We start from the raw sequence: 17154 nt of genomic DNA, 5'->3' as shown, positions 1-17154 counted from the left end.
ATGTGCTTTTGTAATTTTTTGCCGCTTCAATATACCTAATCCTAATAAAATTTACAATCAAAGCATTAATCAATATTTATCCTATATTATTATAATGATTTTTAATTATTCTTTCCAGTTATGATATACTTAATCAAAAGAACCACTGATTGTTTGTTTCTTCTAATGTTTTCTAAAGTGAGTATTTGGTCTCTGAGGAGTGACTGAGGGTCTGGCCTAGGGATGTGTGATGTGTCACTTAACATTTGATAACAGAACATGTTGTTGTGTGTTTGGATTTGGGAGGTATCACACACCTCTAACATGCCAGGAGTGCAGTAACAGTGCTTATTCACTTAGCCCGGCTTCCAGAGATGAAATATGGATTTGTCTTTCATTTTATATTATATTTTATTCATTTTATATTTTCTTTTACTGAAACAATAAATAATTATGGTGAATACTGTCTGTACCTCTTACTGAGAGAAAGCACATGTTATCAGTATGTTTTGGGAAACTTTCTGGTCAGAACTCAACCAACTCCAACCTTGGAGAAACTGTGTATATGTGTATGTGAGTAGTATTCTGTGTTACAGATCAGAATTGAAGGTGTACAACGGGAGTTGTAGTGACAGTATGTTGTTCTGGACAAGCTGGCACCTGCTCCAGTCCTGGAAGGTCATTACGTGCCTAATTCCGGGGTGAAAGTGTCAACAAGTGATGTATGGAGACATGCATCTGATTAACTGACAAAGAGTGGACATTTTCTATGACTATCTATTTTCTCTTAGCCAATCAGAATCATTCAACCTGAAGTAATGACGTAGCTAGACCTTGAAAAGCAGAACTGTTGAGAAACTGTATGTACGAAAATCTGGTAGAGGGAGCACGGCCTACGAACTCCTTGTGAGACTTGAAGCTGGCTTCTGCTGATGAAACGGTAAACTATTCTGCAGTAAATTTTTCTTTAATTAATTGCACTCCTGACTCTTGGTCTTCATTCTTCACAACTGGTCTTGGGTCCTAAACTGTTATCCCCTAACATTATTTAGGTTTTTGTTTCAGTTTTAGTTTATATTTATGTCCACTTAATAATTTTTTACTTTTTTTCAGTTTATAAGCAACATTTCAAATGTTTTTTTTTCCAACTAATATTTAAACTTTATTATTATTCAGGTTATTATTTAATTAACAGAAATGTGTTTAATAGTTAATGATAATAATACAGTGTTAAAATCCTGTACATGCAAAAAAAAATTGCACAATGTGCTGTATGTTTGTTTATTGTCATATTTCTTGCACCAAACAATACTTGTGTTTTAGTGAGAATATACATTTGTATGAGTGCTACGAATTCTGCTAATATTAGTCCATTCCCTTCTAAACTACATTTCCCATGATCCTGTGCCTGGACTGATTCCCTGCACACCTGTTTCCTGTTCCTATGATTATTTAAGCACTGAACTAACATTACTGAGCATTACTTTGTGTTTTGCTCCTTGAACTGTTTCTCTGGTTAATGATTATTTCCTCATTATCTCCGCCAACCTGCACTGTTATACCACTCGATGGTGGTGTTAATGTTAATAAAGCGTCAGATGGAAACCCGTCCTTCTGTGTCATAGAGTCCAATAACATTTGTGTTTGATGGCGTACTTGAGCAGGTTGTGCAGTGGTCGGAGGTCTTTGTGGGGAACGAGCGGCTGTGCGGCTTGAGTCCTGGTTCATCTTGGCCAGGACGATGGCGGCGATCAGCTGACGGTCCTCAGGCTGGTGTTCACCAATGAGCTGCATCGAAGAGCCCACCACCTACAGCCAACACACACACACACACACACACACACACACACATGAAGAGAGCAGCGGCGGTTCTCAGCATACAGCGGGAATCCAAGACACAAGCAATATTAAAGGGACAGATCACCCAAAAATGAAAGACCTGTCATCATTTATTCATCCTCATGTTGTTCCAATCCTGTATGAGTTTCTTTGTTCTGCTGAACACAAAAGAAGATATTTTGAAGAATGTTGGTGACCAAACAGTTAGCAGTAGCCATTGACTTTCATAGTAGAGAACGAAATGTCTATAGAGTCAATGGGGCTTCTTCATAATATCTCTTTGAATAAATGATGACAGAAACTATCGCTTTAACAATAAAATAACTATATAAAGACATCCCATGTGAATAGGGCAAAAATACTGGTGACTCTTTATTTCAGGGTCCAATTCTCACTATTAAGTTGCTTATTAAGTTGCTTATTATCATGCATATTACTAGGATATAGCTCTCCTCGGCTATCCTGGTGAACTTCTACCGCTGCGCAATAGAGAGCATCCTGACCAACTGTGTGGCAGTGTGGTATGGGAGCTGCTCTGTTGCGGAGCGCAAGGCACTGCAGCGGGTGGTGAAAACTGCCCAGCGCATCACAGGGACTCCACTGCCTGCCATCGAGCACATCCAGAGGAAACGCTGCCTGCATCGAGCTCGCAGCAACCTCAAGGACTCCTCTCACCCAGCCCACAGACTGTTTTCTCTCCTGCCCTCCGGCAGGCGTTTCAGGATCCTCCGGACCAGGACCAGCAGACTTAAGAACAGTTTTTTCCCCAGAGCTGTCTCTTTACTGAACTCAAACCCCCGTTGATCCACTTCCCTCATAAACTGCGAACTCTCCTACCTCACATCTGCCTTCACTTTGTTATTTGCACTACTGACTGTTTATTACAGTAACAACTGTTTACTTATGCATTCTGCACCACCATACCGTAACTGGATTATGCTCATTTGCACTGCCGACTGTATTTACAGTAACAATGTTTACATTTGCATTTTGCACCGTACTTCTAACTGTAATATGCAACCACTTTCCACTGCACTTTTACACTTTCTTTCGGATAGCTCTGTCCATAATTTATTGTACTAACTTAATCCACTGCTATATTCCTCATATTAGCCTAACATATTATTGTATACCTCTAACTGTAAAATTCTGTTCAAAGTAATAGCCGTCTGTATATTTATTCATAGTACATAGTCACCTGTAAATTCTGTTTATAGTAATAGCCATCTGTATATTATATTCATAGTACATATTCACCTGTAAATTCTGTTTATAGTAATAGCCATCTGTATATTATATTCTAGTACATATTCACCTGTAAATTCTGTTTATAGTAATAGCCATCTGTATATTTATTCACTGTATATATTCATCTGTAAATTCAGTTCTGCTTATAGTAATAACCATCTCTCTACTTATACATATTTATATATATTCAGAACATTTTTATGTCCTGCACTTACGCAACCATTGTATATCCTGCACTTGCTGCTATTGCACTTCTGGTTAGACCTAAACTGCATTTCGTTGCCTTGTACTTGTACTTGTGTAATGACAATAAAGTTGAATCTAATCTAATATTTATTATATAAAGCACATATTAATGCAAGACCTCTATATCCTCTATATAAGGTTTAGTTCACCCAAAAATGAAAATAATGTCATTTATTACTCACCCTCATGCCGTTCCACACCTGTAAGACCTCCGTTCATCTTCGGAACACAAATGAAGATATTTTTGTTGAAATCCGAAGGCCCAGTGAGGCCTGCATAGGCATCAATGTAATTTACACTCTCAAGATCCATTAATGTACTAAAATCATATTTATATCAATATTTAATTGATTAAATAAATTCAATATTAATATTATAAAGCGACAAGAATATTTTTTTGTGCGCCAAAAAAAACCGAAACAACGACTTATATAGTGATAACCGATTTCAAAACACTCGACTCGCTGATTCGTTTCCGCTCCGAAGCTTCATGATGCCGTGTTTTGAAATCGGTTATCACAATATAAGTCGTTGTTTCGTTTTTTTTGGCGCACAAAAAATATTCTCGTAGCTTTATAATACTAAAATTATACCACTGTTCTCACATGGACTGATTTAAATATGTTTTTAGTACATTAATGTATCTTGAGAGTGTAAATTAGATTGATGCCTATACAGGCCTCACTGAGCCTTCGGATTTCGACAAAAATATCTTAATTTGTGTTCCGAAGATGAACGGAGGTCTTACGGGTGTGGAACGGCATAAGGGTGAGTAATAAATTACATTATTTTCAGTTTTGGGTGAACTTACCCTTTAATACCTAAACTTAAACGCTACAAAAACTACCTTACTAACTATTAATAAGCAGTAAATTAGGAGTTTATTGAGGCAAAAGTCTAAAATTAATAGTGAGAATTGGACCCTAATCTCTAGTGTGACCAAAATATTAACTAACACAAACCACCAGTTGATTGATTGCATTAAAAATGACTTAGACGTTTTCAAAAATTATTTTTAAATTATAGAGTTCTCTTTTACACTGGAAAAAAAATATTTTCTTACTTAGTATTTTTGTCTTGTTTCTAGTCCAAGTATCTAAAAAAGTCTTAAATTAAGATGCTTTTACTGGATAAGTAAAATGACATCATTCTGGGAAACCTGAGTTTCTGCTTAAAACAAGAAAAATTATCTGCCAATGGGTTAAGAAAAATAATCTTGTTTCTGTTTGTTAAATAGACCTACAACCAATCAGAGCAACGGAGCGACGCATTGTTGTCAACAGAACTCAACTGCATGCTTGCTGGAAGAAGTAGAAGAAGAAGATGAGTGTAAACGATCTTTGCCGGTGTTGTAACAAATAATTTAAGGATACACAGAGTACTTACCAATATGATCATCATTTTTGAGCAAAATAGTAAAGGTGAATTCATATAGCCCTACGAACAAGTTCTCCGTTTAGGATTAGCACGAATTCAACCCAAGCGCTCTTTGGTGATGTGGATGATTACGTTACTGTCCATCATCGTATAAAGCCTGTCCTGACAATTTGATTGGTCTGAACAGCTCTGGTTCGAGCATAGTTGCTCCACAATGGATCAAGTCCATACCGAACTTCCCGACCTCAAATGTTGTGGGCGGAGCTAAGTTCGGCTGGCATCCCCAGGCTACACCGCATGAAACAAGACAAAATTACCAAATAAGATAAAAGCCTTTTTGAAAGAAGACATGTTATGGAAGCAAAATAGACCAAAATCTCCAAATTGGCCCATGCAAGAGAGAGCATGTTGGGCACTCGCTTGTGTTATTAATATTAGTCCAAGAGGACACTTGTGAAAACCGTTTCCATAGCAACATGTCTCTCATAATGAAGCCAAACATTTCCACCACCGAATTAATGCTTTGACCATGATAGTTCATCATCTGACATGCAGTTGTTTTGACATAGACTTGTAACAATAAGCAAATGTCTCTTCCAAGCTAAAGGAAGAGTGATGTCTGTTTTCTTATAGACAATGAAATGATTTCAGTGTTGTGTCCTTGTGGCGCGACACTGGGGTAAGACGATCATGACCACATCCTTCCATGATGGAAAAACTGTCAAAATACTACTACCACATCAAAATGAGTTTACAGAAAGCACTGGGAATGTGGTATGTTTGTGAGGGTGAATGTTTTCATGCAATGGTCCAGAGACAGGACAGATAACACTATTGTTTTCAATGAGAAACCTTTGCCGCCTCTGTATGATTTTCAATTTGAACTCTGTTACTTTTATTAATGCAGTAAAGTTAAATTCTCGGTTAAATTTTATTTTACGGTGCCATTGGTACAGTGTAATTATATTTAAGTACTGAGTAATAATAATTAACAACATGTATTTAATTAATGGCCAATACTTATCGTTTACTCTGTCATCACACAAGGTATTTTTGCATTGTAGTATAATTGTATCATTTGACATATTATTTAATTATTACAGGTTTGCATGCAGTAATCAGTGTTTTGTTTATTAACTGTTTTTATTAATTTAGAGAAATTGTCAGGGTTCTGTCACTTCGGTCTAGTTTACTCTTGGTTTGTGACAGAGCCCTGACACTCCTGTATTGTTTGTCTTGTCTTGTGTGAGCGCGCAGCTTTGAGCATGCTCAAGCTGCGTGCTCTTCTGTCCTTGTGTTTTGTGTGCGGGGCGTGGTGTTCGGATCCCAGCACTTCAGTCTAGTTTGGGTTTCAGTTTTGTGTTGGGATTCGTGTTTGTTTTCTGTCACGAGCGCACGGAGTGAGCATTCGCTCGTTCTCGTGCGCTCTGTCTTGTCATGTGAGCGTGTGCTCTTCTGTCAGTGTGTTGTGTTCTGTGTAGCACACGGTTCATGTTTTCATCGGCCGTGTGCTTTCATGTTATGTTTTGTCTTATGTTGTGTAGCACGTGGTTGGTGTTTTCACTGGCTACATGCTGCATGTTCATGTCATGTTTGGTGTGTGTGAGGACATGTCTTGTTAAGTGTTTCTTTGTGCCATGTGCTCGTGTCCATTGTCTAACCCCGCCCACCTTGTTTCCTGATTATTGGTTCATTTGCCCCACCTGTCTTCCCTCGTTACCCTCTTTTGTTTGTTCCCTATTTAATCTCCTTGTGTTTGCAGTCCAGTGCGAAATCGTCGTCGTATTAACCTCATGTTTCCCTGCTCCCTGCAAGTCAAGTCGTGCCAAGTCAAGTCAAGTCTGTTTTTCCCCCTCGGGGTAGTTTGGTTTTGTCTTGTTTTTGGTTTTATTATTACCATTAAAAAGCCCATTCCTCTGCATCTCTGAGTCCTCGCTCCTTTCCCTTCAACAACCCTGACAGAACGATTCCGCCAAAAGAGGACTCAGCAGAGAAATGGGTATCTTCCTTTTCCCATCTCCCTGCCCTTCCGCTCATCAGATGGCAGACCAATGTAGCAAACTCCACTCTCTTCGGCAAGGGGGAGCCAGCGTGAAGGAGTTTGCTTACCATTTCGTGTTTGCAGCGGAGGGGCTCAACATCGGTGATGCAGTGCTCAAGGATATTTTTAACAGCAGCCTTAATGAGCCTGTCAAAGCCTGGGAGATGGCAATGCTGGGGATATTGTCTTTCTGGCAGTTTGTGGGGTATGTATACCACCGTGGAGAAGAGGGTGGCCTTCCACATCTTGGTCCTTCCCCACTTTTCCTCTCAAATGGTCATGTCCCCAGTCCCCAGAGAGGGAGGAGGAAGAACCGGTCCGCCTCATCTGCCACCTACCCAGAGGTGGCAGCGCACCCTGCAGCTCTGCCCATGTCAACTATGACCGCTGCAGTTTCTCCAGAGGTGGTCATGGATGCTGCAGTGCTCCCTGTGACGGTTGAAGCTGCAGTGCCCCCAGTGATGGCCAAAGAGGCTGCAGCACTCCCAGAGATGGCCGAAGAGGCTGCAGCTCCCCCAGAGGCGGCTGAAGAGGCTGCAGCTCCGCCAGAGGCAGCCGTCAGCACTGCAGCTCCCCCAGAGACGTCCGAAGAGGCTGCAGCTCCCCCGGAGGCAGTAAGCACCCGACCACTGCCTCGTTCTTGTAGGAGGAGAAGGAGGAAGAAGGCTTTCTCCATCCTACATGGCCCAGAGGCCATCCCAGAGCCTGCTGCTGGCCCAGAGATGCCCTCCAGGCGTCTTGCCCTGCCCGCGCCACCCAGGCGTTTTGCCCTGCCCGAGCCACCCAGGCGTCTTGCGCTGCTCGCGCCACCCATTCACTTTGCCCTGCCAGCCACAGCCCCTGACCCGAGGCCGGTGAGGTCTCCGGCCCCTGATCAATGTCTGGTAATGACTCTGTCTCCCGTCCTGTGTCCTGTCCTGCCTCCGGCTCCTGTCCTGATTCCTGTGAGGGTCCCAGTCAGCCATCCAGACCCGCCAGAGCCCGCCTGGCCCGTCCGTCTGGCACCACCCTGGCTTTCAGCCAGGACTCCTGACCTGCCGGAGCCTGCCTGGTCCGTCCCTCCAGCACCACCCTGGCCTTCAGCCAGGACTCCTGACCCGCTGGAGCCTGCCTGGTCTGTCCCTCCGGTTCCGCCCTGGTTGTCTTCCGGGGTTCCTGATCGGCTGAAGCCACCCTGGTCCATCCCTCCGGTCCCGCCCTGGTCCTCTGCCAGGACTCCAGATCTGCCGGAGCCACCCTGCCCTGTCCCTCCGGTCCTGCCCTGGCCCTCTGCCAGGACTCCAGATCTGCCGGAGCCACCCTGCCCTGTCCCTCCGGTCCTGCCCTGGCCCTCTGCCAGGACTCCAGATGCGCTGGAGCCCGCCTGGACTGTCCCTCCGGCACCGCCCTGGTCATCTGCCGGGGACCCTGATTGGCTGGAGTCACCATGGTGTGTCCCTCCTGCTCCGCCCTGGCCTTCTGCCGGGACTCCAGACTCGCCTGAGCCTCCCTGGTTCAACCCTCCCGTCCCTCCCTGGTCTATGCTAGAGACGTTCTGCGCTGTTCTGCTGGCTCTGACTTGGCTCCCCTCCCTCCCCTCTTTGTCTCTGTGTTTTGATTTTCCTGTCTTGTGTTTGGTCTGTGTATCTGTCTTGTTATCTTGTTCCTGTCTTGTTTTGGTGTCCCTCGTTAGGGACGCCAGGTGGCGTCCCTTTTGATGGGGGGTAGTGTCAGGGTTCTGTCACTTCGGTCTAGTTTACTCTTGGTTTGTTACAGAGCCCTGACACTCCTGTATTGTTTGTCTTGTCTTGTGTGAGCGCGCAGCTTTGAGCATGCTCAAGCTGCGTGCTCTTCTGTCCTTGTGTTTTGTGTGCGGGGCGTGGTGTTCGGATCCCAGCACTTCAGTCTAGTTTGGGTTTCAGTTTTGTGTTGGGATTCGGACATTCATGCTCCGCGTGTTTGTTTTCTGTCACGAGCGCACGGAGTGAGTATTCGCTCGTTCTCGTGCGCTCTGTCTTGTCATGTGAGCGTGTGTTGTGTTCTGTGTAGCACACGGTTCATGTTTTCATCGGCCGTGTGCTTTCATGTTATGTTTTGTCTTATGTTGTGTAGCACGTGGTTGGTGTTTTTCACTGGCTACATGCTACATGTTCATGTCATGTTTGGTGTGTGTGAGCACATGTCTTGTTAAGTGTTTCTTTGTGCCATGTGCTCGTGTCCATTGTCTAACCCCGCCCACCTTGTTTCCTGATTATTGGTTCATTTGCCCCACCTGTCTTCCCTCGTTACCCTCTTTTGTTTGTTCCCTATTTAATCTCCTTGTGTTTGCAGTCCAGTGCGGAATCGTCGTCGTATTAACCTCATGTTTCCCTGCTCCCTGCAAGTCAAGTCGTGCCAAGTCTGTTTTTCCCCCTCGGGGTAGTTTTGTTTTGTCTTGTTTTTTGTTTTATTATTACAATTAAAAAGCCTATTCCTCTGCATCTCTGAGTCCTCGCTCCTTTCCCTTCAACAACCCTGACAGAAATATTACATCTCATCACTGCAACAACAAAAAAGTTATTTATCAGTATTCTTACTTAATTCAAAGTGAAAACAAGATTATTTTTCTGACTCCATTGGCAGATATTTGTTCTTGAAGCACAAACTCACTTAAAGGTGCAGTGTGTAGTATTTATGAGGATATATTGACAGAAATGCAATATAATATAAATAACTAAGTTTTCAGTGGTGTATAAAGACCTTACATAATAAACCATTATGTTTTTATTACCTTAGAATGATCTACACACTGAGGGTCCCTTACAGTGAAGTCGCCATTTCAGGGAGGAGTTATAGACCAGAATATCAGTATTTTAATAGATATATTTACAATTTTATCAAACAGAAACAAAGCACAACCATTTGCTTGACCAGCCGCAACAGTAGCACATTGCAAAATGATTTATTTACCTCAAACTCTCTTTGCAGAACACAATCCTTGCTCCCTGTGTCTCCCCAACCATTTGGGTGAGCGCTAGGTAACTGCAATTCACAACCTCACCACTAGATGCTGCTAAAATTCACACTGCACCTTTATTTTAATAATTTTTTTCCAGATATCTTCAGTCATGTTGCTTCTCCAGTAAATGTATCTTAATTTGTGCTGGACAGAACGAGACAGAAACACAGAGGAAGAACATCATTTACTGCAGGTGATGAGTGTCCTTAGACTATAAACCCTCGAGTTCTTCTCTTTCATGAGAAAAAAGCGAGTTTCTGAAGAACCATTGCAATGTCTGACTCATATTCCCAACAATAAATTTGTCATGGATTTATGTGTTTTTTTGGAAAACCTCATAAAACAAACACACTCTCACTGTGGTCAACGCCTCCTCGTAATCCTTATAATACTCATTACACATTTCTGTCTGCCGTTGAATTGAAACTCTGAGCTTGCATGCAACGATGCAGAGGTCGGGTGGCTGATGTTAGTTCTGAGTGAACGCTTGCTCTCACCTCAGTGACATAATCCTTCCCATCCTTCCCGTGTATGGCTTTAACAGCGCAGATGTCCAGACCTCCAAAGACATCGGCGCAGGTGTCCACCCACAGCTTATATCTGCAGGACAGAAGGACATTAGCTTTTACTAATTTCTGATCACTTCCCAAAGCCACACACTCAGGTATATATTATGCATTTGGTGGATGCTAACATTGCATTCAAAAATACAAAATTTTTCGAACCCATGCTAGTGCACAGTGATGCACAATGACACAAAAACTCTGTGAGTTAGTCTCTAAGATAATTTGGATTGATTTAATGAGCAACTGAGGGGAACTGTACCGTACATTTGCATCATGTACACTATATTGCCAATTTTTTTTCGGACGCCTGCCTTACACTCACATGAACTTTAATGACATCCCATTCTTAATCCGTAGGGTTTAATATGGAGTTGGCCCACCCTTTGCAGCTATAACAGCTTCAACTCTTCTGGGAAGGCTTTTCACAAGGTTATGGAGTTTGTTTATGGAAATCTTTGACCATTCTTCTAGAAGCACATTTATGAGGTCAGACACTGATGTTGGACAAGAAGGCCTGGCATCCCAAAGGTGTTCTATCGGGTTGAGGTCAGGACTCTGTGCAGGCAAGTCAAGTTCCTCCACACCAAACTTGCTCATCCATGTCTTGTTGGATGTTTTTTTTATTGCACAGGTGGCAACCTATCACAGTACCGCGCTTGAATTCCCTGAGCTCCTGAGAGCGATCCATTCTTTCACAAATGTTTAGAAGCATCTGCATGCCTAGTGCTTGATTTTATACACCTGTGGCCATGGAGTTGACTGGAACACCTGAATTCAATGATTTGGAGGGGCGTCCCAATACTTTTGGCAATATAGTGTATTTGGCAGCATATGTGCAGTTTGTGTCTCCATCACTATATTGACTGGAGCTTGTTCTTTCTGCTCTGTAACCACACGTCATACTAACAACCCCAATAGAACAAATACATCCGAAGATGTTTAACTGATGTGCATTTTCAACTTTTAAAAAAAAAAAGAATTTGCTCATGTACAATTCATCTCCAAGACCTTTTCCGTCAGATGTTAAATAAACATTTAGAAAACGCCTTTGAGATGTTTTTGATTTAGAATGCATGCTCTTATAAAGATACACAACAAGTATTTTCCAGATGAAGCACTCTTCAATGTAAATAATACATTTAAATCTTAAATCTCCCATCAGGCAACTAATGCACATGAATATTCATGAGCAAAACCATGTGATGCCTTGCCCATTAAGCAATTGACTCTTTTTATTTTAATTTGACTTGAAATGTTGCCATATTGCAATTTTTTTTTACAGTATCTATTAAATGTTTATTTTAGCTTCAAACCTGCTTGTATAAGTAAAAGCCTCAGTGTGTCTGGATGTTCATCTGTCTTACTCACTTGTCAGTCATGGCCACTTGCTCCAGCATGGCAGAGCCTGTGTTTGATTTCCAGTTTCCAGAGATGGATGTTCTCCTGTCAGTGGAAATCATTGATCACGTCACACAGCAAATATCACATTCAGCCTGCGTTACATTTAGCCGATCATTATCACAGGAATGAGTAATGTCTGACTTCAGAAGATCTGGAATGCAGCGCAACATGTTTAGACATAATTAAATTTAATTGTTATTATGATCATTTGCATCCTTTTTTAAGATGGAAAACCTCAGCTCTAATTCACTATCATTTCATTTAAAGGGGTGGTTGATTATGATTGGACTTGTTTAACTTTAGTTAGTGTGTAATGTTGCTGATTGCTTTGCATCTGCAAAGTTACGACGCTCAAAGTTCAAAGCAAAGGGAGATATTTTCTTTTACAGAAATCAATTTAAGGACTACAACAAACGGCTGGTAGGGACTACAACAAGCTTCTTCACAGGTTAGTGACATCACAAACCCTAAAATGTACATAAACCTCGGGACATATTTACATAAAACTCAGGAACACACAACAAAGGCCCTGTTGAGAAGAGGAGTTGTTTTAGTAAAGTGTTGTTACTATGGAGAAACATCTGTTACAACAGTCAGACATGCTTATAGCTACAGCAGCTAGTCATAAATTGTCTTATCTTTAACATTTGATTATTTTATTATGTTTTTTATCTATTTAACTGTGCTCTGTTTGTGTGTGTGTGTGTAATAATAAACTCCCGGCACTGAGATGCAGTGGATGAATTTCATTTGTGAAGGGAATGTGTCCAAGAAATTATTTAAATTTGTATATGTTTGTGGGAATCACTGGACTGCTTTGCAAACAACTCTTTTTTGATCCAACTTCATATCCAGAACTCCCTGTACAATTCAGAAGCGCTCTTTTATTACTTCTTAAAAATAAAACTAATGACATAGCTCTGATCTTTGTGAATACAGAGACAATGGTAACTTTAGCCACTGTATAGCGTCCTAACCAGCACATTCACAAAAGCGATTTGCCTACATTCACAAAATCTAACGTGCTGCACTTACATGTTCTGAAAAGGAAGTTGGTCAAACTGTTGGTATTGATCCATCTTTTAGAATTCTACTCCCTATTCTGAAAAGGGGGCGGGGAGCAGCAGCTCATTTGAATTTAAAAAGACATTGCTACCATCCAAATAGGGCCTTTCAAAACATCCTATAATAAATTATCTGGGGGTATTGTGAGCTGAAAGTTCACAGACACATTTTGGGGACACATGAGACATGTGAAAAGGGCATTTTAGGACTCATTTAATGAACCAGTAAAAAATCCCCCTTTCATATTCCACAGAAAAAGAAAACCATCAAGGTTTGGATGCAAATGATGACAAAATGCAAAAATTGAAATAAACAACTTCTTAATGGGTGTGTTCACACTTGTAGTTTGGTTCTCTTGGTTCTGGACCAAAAAAAGAGAGAAAATGATAGGTTCACTAAGGGTGCTTTCAGAACCTGGTGTATTTCTCCCTTGGTACGGTTGGTTTGGGCATAGGTGAACACGGCAATCACGCTTGGATCTGCACCAAAACAAATGCTAACTCAATTGCAAACGAACTCTGGAACGGTTCACTTCAGGTGAGAAATCAATCCGACCCAATGGACCAATGAACCAAATGGTATCATAATTCAAAACGGCAAATGTGCTATATAAAAGCAGCAGTGTCTGATTCTGTGTGTGAGCACATTAGTTATAACAGTTGAAAACCAAAGATCACCTCTTCACCTTAAAATGTTGTGTAAATGCTCTGTGCATCTCAAGAATGCTATCCTAAATAAGCCTTGCTTCCTGCTCTAACGGCATTATATAGGCTATATAATAATGCGGGAATGACGGCTACATTTGTATATCGTTTGCGTGTGTGTCTGTCGACAGTTGTAAATGAGCAACAATAATCTTATAGAGCAAACTTGTGGAACCTCTGAGGAAACTGACCAATAAGAGGACAGTTTTACTCATATGTGACTTACATGAAATGCAAAAAAAAAAAAAAATGCCGCACATGGTCCAAAAGGGTTGTGCATCTTCTCTTAATGAGTTATGGGTGTGTTTTGGGTGTAACGGGCAATAAACCAATCAGAGCCTCATCTCCCATTCCCTTTAAAAGCCAGTTGTGCTCGCACCATGGTGGATTCACTATTTACATGGAGGAAAGACTGAACGCTTCTAGAGAGAGGAATCCTTTTGTTTTTAATATTTAAACCTGTGTGTGTGTGTGTGTGTGTGTGTGTGTGCTGCTTTGCATCCCTGTGTGTGTAATAAGCAGTGTGTGTGTGTGTGCTGCTGCACATCCCTGTGTGTGTAATAATCAGATGGTACGTGTGTTGTGCACCACCTATAGGCTCATATTATGAACTCACCCTTTAAATAACAAAAAATACTGCACTATTGACTTTAGAGCAGGTTTGTGTTGGTCAATGGCGCAGTCGTTTTCAGTTCCTCAAAAAAAGCAACACTCCAACAATGCTCCTGAACACACCTGGTTTTCAGACCAGACGCCCATGGGTGAACAGATGCGCCAGTGCATTTGATATTTAAACAATGTGGAGCTGGACGTGAAGATGAGAACTGCGTCGGGCTGAAACTAGCAAAAAATCCTGGCGTCTCATTGCACCGGGTGTGTGATAGGGCCCTTGGTGAGAAAAACCAGCTTGAGAATTCTGTACTATTTAGGGTCACATCTTGTAACATCACATCCTGTTTTGGGTTTGATTAGATTTCTTTGGTCCATGTTGTGTTCATATTCCAGTGAAACCACACCAGAGTTAATTTGGAAGTGGATCGAGACCCATCTTTTCAGAATCTTGTCTGCTTGTTTGGTGCGCACCAGAGTTCAGATGGCAGTGTTCACACCATAGACTGTAAAAAAAATATGGACGTAGTGTCTGTGACATCACCTGTATTTTTCCGAAGAGCATTTTTGAAGCCTAAAGTGGGCCGTCGCCATGTTGGCAGTACGTCACCGCACGTCACTCCCCGGATAACTGAAAATGGGCAAAGAGGCGGGACGTGGGTGGAGCTGAGGTGCCTGGTTGCTGAAACCACGCCCACCTAGCTCGACCATAGTGGCAATCCACCTGTCACTCAAGTGGCCACGCCTTTATTTATGCAGAACTTTAAGGCTTAATATAAATTCAACGGATGAGTTATAAAAAAATCCCCCCCTCCCCCCTCACAGTTGTGATGAAGGGCAAAATTGGCTGTATAGACCAAAACCATAATTTGTACAAGGCTATAAACATGTTTTTTTCTGCTGTAAAGTTGTGCATTTTATCATGGGGGAGATACAGATTTGACTCCCTTTTGGAGTCTCTAGTGGCCAGTTGATGAATTGCAGTTTAAGTCACTTCTGTGTTGGATTCAAGAGAGACCGCAGGAGGCTGCCGCTTGGTTCAACCTTATTCAATTGAACCAGAGCAATTGCCCCAGAGTTCCCCAGACTTGGCACCAAACCTGCCAAGTGTCAACACACCGTAGTTGCCAATGATAAGATCAAATGATAAACACACTCTGATGGGAACAAAGTAGCTTTTTAGAAATTAGTAGCTGTTTTTATCTCTTTTTTTTTTCAAGATGGTCTTGACAAGCTTGTTAATGTAGAATGTGATTATGTCGGCGCAGCTGGACTCACATGTAAGCTTTGTAATCAGAACCGATCTTCTGGACCCTTATGTCATATTTCGCGTCAATGAAAGGCTCTGTGGTTGTGTAGGTTTGGGTGATGGCCACAACGCTCGCAATGTCCTGGAAGTCACTGTGATTGTCCACTTTCACCTGCCAATGGAAACCTCCGTTAGCATGATGTCATGTTATCAATGGGCTGAAAGACGAGAGGTTATTACAATAGAGACATTAACGGATCAGTCTTAGACATAGTCTCAAGGTAAATGTTAAGGGTGTATTTCTGAAATTACATAATAAGCTAATTCAAAATATGAATCAAAACTATAATAGTACAAACAAAATAAAACTGGTACCTTCCCCATTCCAGAATGGGCATGTCCGATCTTCACCACCACAGGGAAAGTTGGCATTGAGATCTGAAACACAGATTCATTGTTTTCATATGCTTATGCTATGGATATCCTGGTCATTGCGTATCAGAAGACTTTGTTAAATCCCAAACTTTATCAATACGCTACTGTTTCAGAAGAACAGCACACCCAAAGAAATGACTTATGAGGAATAGACACCAGCAGGAACCTATAAGCAGTATATTTTAAAATAGTTTTGGAAATTAATATTTTAAAGGCTCTTAATGTTGTTCTGGCATCTCCTCCTAAAAGTTCTCATGCATCCAAGGTCAAAAACACATTAATTGTCTCCTAATATCCACTGACGCATCAGCTCTTTTCTCCCAGTGTCTGAAACGCTTCCATCAAGGATTCAGTCTTTCTAAACCCCGCCTCTCTGAGAGCTGCTCTGCTCTGATTGGTCAGAAAGCAAACGAATATTATCATATCTGAATCTCATCTCTTGACACACAGTATTACGAACAGTAACGATGGCGTGGGTTTTACTGTATCAATCTCATCAAAGTGGATGTGCTTTGTGTTTTCTCCACATGACCAACACCAACCAAACTCTTCCAGTCTCAGATACAACTACAGTGTGTGAGGGCGGGGCAAAGAGACGCTGCTCAGCCAATCAAGACCAGACACGGGCATTATGCAAATGAGTTACAAGACTGGAATTACTGACGACTCGTTTCATTTCAGAATCGCTCTATTACACACTACAGGAAAGGGAATATCCCAAAAAGCATCATAGGGACACATCATTACATTCAAAAAGTATGATATGATGAAAATTAATATAGTTCCTGTCACATGTATGCTTCTGTTCAGTTTCCGTGTTCCTGTTATTCTCCTAGGCTGTTACAGTTTTTCTTGATTGCTTTGACCTGGTTAAAGAAACTAGGATCCACTCAGTTTTCATCATCACTATCTCAGCAGAGCAGAAGACACGTCTTGCAAATGTGTTCACCCTTTCTCATTGGATTGACACATTTTCCCCACCCTTTTGCAAAACAGTTAACACGGATGTCATTCAAGCAGTCCAAACTCCATTGGTTTAGCTATGGTAACCAAACAGAAACCATTTATTTCTAACTATTAGAAACTACCTAGATCAGTATGAAATCACTGAAGCACCTGTTTGACACTCCTTTACAAGAATCTTCAATTAGCAATCAGTCGGCAGGCCTTATAAAAAAAAAGGTGCCACGTCTGTGTTGTTCTTTACCAGCATGGATGGAGGAGGTCTAAGGCAGATGAGAGTGAGAGGAAGAGGTAGAGGGGTCAGAGGAAGAGGAGTCTGTGTGCGAGGTGGATGACATATTCCCCATTTTTTAATCCCATAGAGGAGTTCTTCAGTGCTTGCAGGTGGAAGGTTTATGATCACCATCCCTATGAGCAAATGCCCTTGCTGAATGCAATGACTGCTGCTGCCCAAG

General features: G+C 41.8%; 1 protein-coding gene across 1 annotated transcript in view; it reads right to left on the bottom strand.

The window, feature by feature from the left end:
• Nucleotides 1-17154, bottom strand: part of syn2b (synapsin IIb) — a 115324-nt gene that overhangs the window by 7297 nt on the left and 90873 nt on the right. Inside the window, exons 6-10 of the mRNA XM_079844979.1 lie at nt 15677-15739; nt 15331-15473; nt 11642-11716; nt 10205-10307; nt 1636-1788 (exon numbers count right to left, since the gene is read on the bottom strand). Coding sequence (XP_079701105.1) covers nt 1636-1788; nt 10205-10307; nt 11642-11716; nt 15331-15473; nt 15677-15739 — 537 coding nt within the window. The remainder of the gene's footprint in view (nt 1-1635; nt 1789-10204; nt 10308-11641; nt 11717-15330; nt 15474-15676; nt 15740-17154) is intronic.

The sequence above is a fragment of the Gobio gobio genome (genome assembly GCF_949357685.1).
Source record: "Gobio gobio genome assembly, chromosome: 19".
NCBI lineage: Eukaryota > Metazoa > Chordata > Actinopteri > Cypriniformes > Gobionidae > Gobio > Gobio gobio.
Note: the sequence above shows the minus strand (reverse complement) of the source record. Positions and strands in the feature narration are given on the sequence as shown.